This window comes from Rhinolophus sinicus, linkage group LG11 (genome assembly GCF_036562045.2).
Source record: "Rhinolophus sinicus isolate RSC01 linkage group LG11, ASM3656204v1, whole genome shotgun sequence".
Classification (NCBI taxonomy): domain Eukaryota; kingdom Metazoa; phylum Chordata; class Mammalia; order Chiroptera; family Rhinolophidae; genus Rhinolophus; species Rhinolophus sinicus.
This window is the reverse complement of record NC_133760.1, coordinates 17,286,787-17,295,417: the sequence shown is the minus strand read 5'-3', so window position 1 is coordinate 17,295,417 and position 8,631 is coordinate 17,286,787. Positions and strand designations below refer to the sequence as shown.

Genomic DNA, 8,631 nt, shown 5'->3' with positions numbered 1-8,631 from the left:
TTAAAATTTTTAAGTTTTTATACTTAAACTCAGTATCTCAAAAATGATTAATTTTGTGTTGAACTGACTGTATTTAATACAGCAGGAGTTATTGAGTTCCACGGAAATAGTTACAAACGTTCAGGCTTTGATATTTAAACTCAGTATCTCAAAAAATATTAATTTTTTATTGGGTGCTTATGTTTGTTAGAATGGGAATTCTTTAGTCTTAGGGAAGTTAAAATTGAAAGTTGCGAGGGCGAAACCCATCACTGCTAAGGGCGGAACTCCCCACCGAGAACCCAGGGCGGGAACGTGGGCTCGGGGTGTCACTTGACTGCCTGGCGCCAAAAGCCCTCTCCGCAGACGCCGTCACACCGCCAGCCACACACTAACTCAGAACACCCCTGGGGGCGGGGCCTCGGGCGGCGCCTGCGCCCTGGCGGGCTCGGGCGCGTGCCGCGCACCGACGGGAGCGCGCGGAGGCCGGAAGGAAGCGAGCGGAAGGCGGGGCGAGCGAGGGAAGCCCGCCGGTCCGCAGGACGGTCGCGCCTTGATGACGTAGCACAATGGCCGGCCCCCGGGGGTAGTGGAGCCCGTTTGTTCCGCCCGCGTCGCGCCTCAACCCGGAGCCTATAAAGAGCGGAAGGGCCGAGGGACGTCTTCCCTGCGCCGGCCGGACCCCAGCGGAACCGTGGCCCCCTCCCCGCCCTCGCGCTGAGGTAAGCGGTGGCGGCGGCGGGGCATCTGGGCCGGCGGTGAGGAGGAGGCCGAGGCGGCCAGGAGGGGAGCGTGGCGGCGGCGCGGAGCCCAGGCCGGGGAGCTCGCCGCCGCCGCCTCCGGGGAGTGCTCCAGGCTGCGCCCCCGGCCGAAGCGTGGTTCTCGGACCCCGGGAAGGGGACGCTGAGATAGACAAGATCCCGCGTTCCGTCCGCGCGAGCTGGTCCTGGGGGTCCTGAAACCCCTCAGATCCCGAGCTCCCCGCGGCTGCCTCTGCGCCCCGCGGTGGAGTTGATTCTCTTGAAGCTGTCATTTCTCTTCCGGGACGTTTGCGGGGCACATGTTTGCCGCCCACAAATGTGGGTGTAGGCACGCAAGTTCGCCCTCCGGAGGCTGCCGGCCCGGACTGGGGATGAGCTCTTCGGGAACTTTGAGCTCTCTGGAGCCTCCTGGAACTTGCTCTCTCAGCTCCCCCAGTGTGCACAGGTGGGAGGCGTAGGCTGTGCCTAGAGACGGGCGCCACTTTCTCAGGAATATGGAATTTCCGTGCCCCTTTGGATAGGAGCCCAGAGAAGGCTGAATCCTTGGTCTAAACTAACTGCAGTTAGTATGGTGCTGGAAGACCTAAGACTTTGAGACTTCCAGTCTTGCTCTTGCCGAAACTTAAGTTCTCCTCACTACTGTGTGACAGCTGAGTTTGCTGGGTGGAGTGGTTGACCATTTTAAATGCCAGCAGACTCAATTGCAAGGGTAGGTCAGTCTTCAGATTCATTTGGGGGAAATGGAGGAAGAGGGTGTTTGACATCTGAAGTGCTGTTCAGGGGCATAGCAGTGGCTCTCATTTCTCCCTTGAGACTCGCCTCCATCGTGCAGCCCATGGATCGGTCCTTGTCCAGGGCAGAGGTTGGGATTCTCAGGGTGAGACTGGACCCAGGCTGATTCCCACTTCCAAGGCCTGGGAGGGGAGTCTTGATCTGCTAATTTTACAGTCTAAGACGTGGAACCCAGCCAGCTCTGGAAACTAATCAACTGTGTCCCAAAGGCTGGAATGCCTCTCCAGTTTTGGGTGGGAAATGCTCAAACGTTGTAAGAAAGCTGTGTGGAATCATTGCAGAGAGCAAACAGGTAAACTATGACCTTGCTCATGTTTAAAATAGGTTTTTTGCTTTTTTGTTTTTACTTTTGCACAGCTATACATCGTCTCAAGGTGAGTGCTTCCTCCTTGAGTATTTTGGTGGTCAAGCTTAGTCAGTTTGGGGGTAGTGTTTGTCACCACGCTCAACGTCTTTCCTTTAGATGACATAAGTACGTGAAGTTATGAATCAGAATTTTAACCAGATGTGCCAGAACTTGGGCATTCAGATAGGGACTGCTCTATTTAAAGTTGTTATCCCAAGACGTTATCCTTGTATTTTATTGGTGCTCCTTTGCCAAAAATCTCTTGAGAACGCCTGTTTTGGTAGTAAATACATAAGCCATGTGAGAAAATCTGTCTCATTCAATAGTCACACCCCCATGTTTGACCAAACATTGTCTTACCTTGCTTGATAACTCACTTCACTTACCAGACCAGGCTCTGAATGGCTTCCTGTGGTTTGTCAAAGTGACCCACCTTGAGAGGAGAAAGATTTGTTGCTACTGAGAGCACCAAGAGAGTGTTTTGCAGGTTCGAAAGGTCACTCAAAAGGGTAGTTACCAAAATGTTCCGTGCTTTAGCAGTGCCATTGGAATCCATATGCAGCCTTCCAGAGTGACTGCTGGGAAATGAGACAGCTCCCACTCTATGCTTGAGTGCTGGTATAGTCTTCTAAAAATTAGGCACTGAATTCAAATTTATTTTTAGTATACAACAGGTAGTTTGTCAGGTAATGAGCTTTTGTCATTTATTAATTCAACAAACATTTATTAGTCACCATCTGCCTGATGCAGTAGGCAGTGGAGACAGTGAATGATGGATAGTTGTTTTTCAGTTCTCTGGGCAGGTTCATCATCTTATGGATCAAAAGATAAAAGAATTAGTTCTAAACTTTGCCAAGAATCCTCGATTACAGGGTAATTGTGTGAGAAGAACAAACAGTAAAATCTGGGCACCTGGGAGTTAGTGAAGACATGACCAGAGCACCCTCCATTTCATTGTCTACACTTAACAATGTTTTTCCTACCACCTGACATAGAGCACACATTCAGATATTTGTTAAATGGAATTCATCTCAAATTAATTTAGGACACAGACACCTAGCGAGACAGTTAACCTGCCCAGAGCATGTCCTGGAACGCAAGCCATCTTCTGATTCCCCAGTGACACTCTTCCTGTTCTGTATAGCAAGGTGTGCTTCTGGTAACAGGGAAGTTCTTTGGCGTATTTCCCTCTGCAAGGTGTTCACTTGTGAGCATCCTCAGATTGTAAATTCCCAGGAAAGAAGAGATGTGATTCCTTCCCTCAGGGCCTCCTAGGGTGACTGGATGTCCCTGTGAGCTGTGGACAGACCCTGTTCATGCCTATTGTAATTGTTAACAGTGCCCCCTTTCAGTCTCAAACACATTCTAGTTTAGACAGTAAATTACATGAGAAGTCTGCTACTACATGCCAGCCGTTTGCTGAGCCCAGGGAACACAGAGGTGAGTTTGAGCCCTTCTAGTCAGGCACTTCATAGGGGGCAGTGGAGCCTCCCAACAGACTTTGCAAACAATCTCAGTACAGTGTGGTAATTATGAATACATAATAGAATAATGTGCAGTATAGTTAGAGCAAGAGTTCTTACTCTGGGGACCATGAATGGACCTCAGGAGGTTTTGAACTTCCTAAATTAGAAGATAAATTGTGGTATCCAGGTTTTTCTCAGGAGGGGAGACATCCCCTTCATCAGATTCTCAAAGCAATCCTTGCTCCCCAAAAGGCTAAACACCACTGATGGAGCCCTGGGCTGCCCCTGAGAGTAGCAGATGCACTCAGGACCTCTGACGTCACCACCTCTAGTCAGCCCTGAAAACTGCCTTTAAGAGTTGGAAAGTTGGCTCAGTTGGTTAGAGCTCAGTGCTCAACACCAAGGTCACCGGTTTGATTCCCACCTGGGCTAGTGAACTGCACCCTCTACAACTAGATTGAAAACAACGACTTGACTTGGAGCTGATGTGTCCTGGAAAAACACAGTTTCCCAATATTCCCCAATTAAAAAGAAAAGTTGAAAAGTTAACCTTCGCATTCTTAAAATGTCAAAGTAATTTCCATATTCAAACTGGAGGACCTTCCTGTTTAGTTTAAGTACCTAAGATTCAGACAGCAGACAAGTTTAAAATAAAATAGATGGTGTCACAAGTTGGATCTCCATGTGCTCGTCACTATTTTTTGACTAGTAGTCTGTATAAATCATATTAACATTTCCATTTATATGAAAAGGTATGTTTTTGGTTCTAAGAAGGGCTAAGATAGGAGTGTAGCTGGATCAGCACAGAACTTTAGAAGGGAGAACAAAAACAGGCAAAACCTACTGGTACAGGAGCCAGTCCCCAATTTATGGATGGGCTGTGTTCCAAAAAGGAGTTTATAAAATCACTTTGGAAGTCAGGTTCCCACTTTCGTATAGGAACAATGGCAAAAAGCAGGGGTTCCTAGGCAGGAAGCCGAAACTCATTTTCTGCGTGGTCCAGAGCTGTGGGACTGAGCACTCGCTCGAGGCGCAGCTCTGACTTGCAGTTCTGAGATAGCCACTGTGTGGCCATATGGCTTTAGTGTCCTTATCTATGAAGGGGAACATCACATATTTGGAAGGTTGATGGGAGAAAATTGGTCAAGTGCCTGACACAGAGTAGTTGTCTCTCAGTGGACAGTGGTGGCTGTTGATTTTATTGCAGAAGCTGTTTTAATAATACAGTCTCGCATTAAGTAGATTCTCAGGGCATTTGACGAATGCAAAGTGAATGAATGACCCCTGAGTGCACCAGGAGACTTGAAATGAATCGACGGGTGAAAGGAGTATGGTTCTTGGAAGCAGAGGATTGCCTTTACTCCCCTTCACATGAATTCAGTTTAAATTAAAATGTGTGAAGCATGTGCCAGGCACATTATCAGGCTCATCTCATCTAATTGTTTTGTGGCTTTGTAAAATACGCACTGTTGTCCCCATATTTCAGATGAGGAAACTGAGGTCTGGCAAGTTCACATAATTTGTCCAAGATCCTAAAGCTAAGAAGCAGTAGAAATGGGGTTCAAGTTCCGCCTTAGAAGGCCACACTGTTTGCACTAGCGCATGTATCCTGTAAAGATACATCATACCAAGAGGTAAATGTCCCATGTTACTGGCCCATTTCTTGCATTAGTTCGGATTACTTAAAGTTAGGCACTTTTTTCTTCCAGTTCTTACTCTGGGATTTAATTTCAGGTTTGCCAAAATATGAAAAGCAGTTTGGATCTAATCATAACAATGAAACCAAACCAGAAACCAATTTGCACCTGGGCCCTGGGAAAGGGCTGTGACCAGGTTATGACAGTTTGTGGCTGTGAATAGGATAGTATGTTGCAAAGCCAATCACAGGCTGGGGTGGGCAGTGTTTTCTGCAGAGTGTCAGTTGTGTGATTTTTAAACTAGTTTGAGGGGACATTGAGTTTTGGTTGATTGATTTAAGAGATATCTTTGTGTCGAGGTTACCATTATACTACAAAATGTGAGAACTGGAATTTGTTTGGTTTCAAGTAGTGATGTATAAGGCTCAGTAATCAGTGGGGTGTGATGCCTGACTACAGAGTAACAGGTGCTAGTTTAAGCAGCTGGGGAGATGAAAGGCCCTGCCCTTCTGTGGAGAAGATTTCTTATATACAATGTAATAAAAAGTATACAAAGATAGGCATTGAGTAGCATACACAAAGGCAAATCTTATGTGTTTTATTAATATCATTAACTACGGAATAGGGAGGCTGCCAGTTTGCCACTCGTCCCTGGCTGATGGTGGTAACCGCCCCCATGCTACATCTGGAAGAGTTTAGAGTGTAGGGGTCTTCGCGGCCGCCCCTGTCCTTGGTAGATTTCTCGTCCTTGCTTGTTGCTGGGCCCGTAGGAGTATGTCGTGACAGGCTCTGCCCTGCGCAGGGAGGGCGGAAAGCTATGGCATAACCTCAGCTTTTCATTTTCAGCAGAGTACATACACCATATTAAGACTAACTTTTTAATAATTATTTCCAGTAGTCCTACCTCTGGATAGTGTAGTTGGAAGACTGAACAGTAGCTCATTTTTAAAACTGTCTACTTAAATGACTTTGACTGAATTGACTGGTTCATAAATTTCTATTACTACTAACCATTTCGTTTATTTATAAAGTGATGAATTTTAAGTGATTTGTCTTAATGTGTGTTAAATTATTCCATTAACAGCCGAAAAAAGTTTTTAACTGTAGGTTCAGATATCAACTCCTGGTATGTTGCATCTTTAATACAGGTTCTCCTTTTGAAAGTATAAATTTAAAAAGATTTTTAGTCTTTTGTTATATAAATACATACAATAATTTTATATAAGGTTTGTAAATATATGTGTGTATGTCTCCAGATCTAGCTGAAACCCCAAGCAGCATGACTGTGACATACATTATTTTAAATAAAAAAATTTGAAGAACCACGTGAACATTGAACCCTTGACTATTCCTATTATTTCAAACCAACTCAGTGGTAATTTGCTGCACCTTGCGTTGGTGAATGGCGTTTGCTTATAGACTGTTTGATGTTGGTTTCATGCACGCACACTCTTACTTCACCTTATACAGTCTGTGTTTAAAACAAACAGAACAGTGTACTGTCTTTGCACATTGAGGTAGGAAAACCAGAAAATATTCACTTTATAATTAAATGTAGATTAGTAAAAGTAGAAATGAAATCTAAAATGACACTGTCGATCTTTTAACTTAAGAAACTACACTTGGGCAGCTGGATGGCTCAGTTGGTTAGAGCGCAAGCTCTGAACAACAAAGTTGCTGGTTCAGTTCCCACATGGGATGGTGGGCTGCACCCCCTGCAACTAAGATTGAAAATGGCGACTGGACTTGGAGCTGAGCTGCACCCTCCACAACTTGATTGAAGGACAACGACTTGACTTGGAGCTGATGGGCCCTGGAGAAACACACTGTTCCTCAATATTCCCCAATAAAATAAAATAATCTAAAATTAGATTACTTGTCTTAAAAAAAAGAAAGAAAGAAAAAGAAAAAAGAAATTGCAGCTGACCTTGAACATGTCGGGGGTAGGAGTGCCGACCTCCCAAGCAGTTGAAAATCTAAGGGTAACTATAGTCGGCCCTCTACCTTCTCAGATTTCCAACCATGGAGTTGACCCTTGAACAATGTGTGTTTGAACTACATCGGCCAATCAAAAAAATCCACATATACTCGTAAGTGAACCCGCGCAGTTCACACCCGTGTTGTTCAAGCGTCAATTGCACTTAAATATGTAAAACTTTCCGCCAGAGTTCTTTTCCACAGCGTACCTGTGTTAGAACAGTGGTTCACGAGTTCCCTGTGAGAATCATCGCGTGCATGAACACCTGGGCATCCGTGGGCCGCTCCACGGAGGGGTCTGTGGTGTGTCCTCACATCATCCCAAGTGCTCTGATAAGGCAGCCAGGGCCATACTTGGAGAGGCGTGTGCAGGAACAGGAGACAGACTACAGCTTGGGGACTCCTGTAGATGGGCTGGGTTTCTGCTCCAGACCCTTCAGGATGACTCCCGAAAAATGGTCAGACACATACGTTCCACTTTGTTGCCTTATTTCATGATGCAAATTGTCTTGCATTTCATTAGCCATCTAAGAGTCCACAAGGCTGTCTGTCCCGTGCAGTGCATGTCTTATCACTCACTTTCTGTTAACCATTTGGGTTGCACTTGTGAGAAGAAGGGGTACGCCAGGTGTCGTTCTGCCAAGTTGCTGCAGATGTGAGGCACTTAACACACAGCTTAGTGAGCACAGCCCAGCGTCGTGGAGGTGCTGTGTGTGGGGACAGCCTGCTTTCCTCGGCGGTGGAACGGCCAAAGCAGGGGTCTGTGGAGTAGGGTCTGGGGTTTGGAGGAGCAGTGCATGTCCAAGCAGAGTGCGGGTCCTCATCCTTCCCCCCCACCCCGACCCCCCCAGCAGGTAGGTATGAGCATGGGGCCTGATAAACCAGGGCAAGATTCACTCCATTTGGCTCAATGCTATGATTCTGTGTTCTCTTTGTTTTTGCAGAACTGTGGGTACCGATGGATGTGGCCGAGAGCCCTGAACGGGACCCTCGCTCTCCAGAGGACGAAGAAGAGGAGCAGCAGGGGCTCTCGGATGATGACATTCTGAGGGAGAGTGGGTCTGATCAGGATTTGGACGGAGCTGGGGGGAGGGCGTCTGACTTGGAGGATGAGGAGAATGCCGGCCCGGGACTGAGCCAGGAGGAGGAGAGTCGCTCGGAAGAGGAGGACCAGGAGCAGGACTCCGAGGCCCAGGAACTGGTCAGGGGCCCGACGAGCCCCCCGCGCGCAGAGGTGGGGTACAGTGGGGAGGAAGACCGCACGAGCGACCTGAGGGACGAGGCCTCGTCGGTCACCAGGGAACTGGATGAGCATGAGTTAGACTACGACGAGGAGGTCCCCGAAGAGCCAGCCCCTGCTGGGCAGGAGGACGAGGCCGAGAAGGCCGGGGCCGAGGAGGACGAGGAGAAGGGCGAGGGAGCTGCTGGGGAGGGAGGGAAGGCTGGGGTCCACAGTGTGGAAGACAAGGAGCCCCTGGAGGCCGCCAAGGAGAAAAAAAAAGATGACGACGGAGAGATTGACGACGGGGAGATTGACGTGAGTATGCCCGAGCTGCCAGGGTGTGTAGGCAGAACCCAGAGGGACTTCCCGTCACCAGCCGCACCTCGGCCTGGTACAGGAGTGAGGCTCCTCCCAGGATTCACTCAGCCATCCGCTCTGTCTCAGAACAAGG

The 8,631-nt window shown here is 47.8% G+C and overlaps 1 protein-coding gene across 2 annotated transcripts in view; it reads left to right on the top strand.

The window, feature by feature from the left end:
• Positions 1–527: 527 nt before the first annotated feature.
• Positions 528–8,631, top strand: part of ZC3H18 (zinc finger CCCH-type containing 18) — a 59,642-nt gene continuing 51,538 nt past the window's right edge. The window contains exons 1-2 of one of the 2 annotated variants that reach the window (XM_019742696.2): positions 528–701; positions 7,903–8,495. In XM_019742696.2, the coding sequence (XP_019598255.2) occupies positions 7,917–8,495 (579 nt within the window). In that variant the 5' untranslated portion in view covers positions 528–701; positions 7,903–7,916. The remainder of the gene's footprint in view (positions 702–7,902; positions 8,496–8,631) is intronic. The other variant, XM_019742695.2, reaches the window with a different exon arrangement.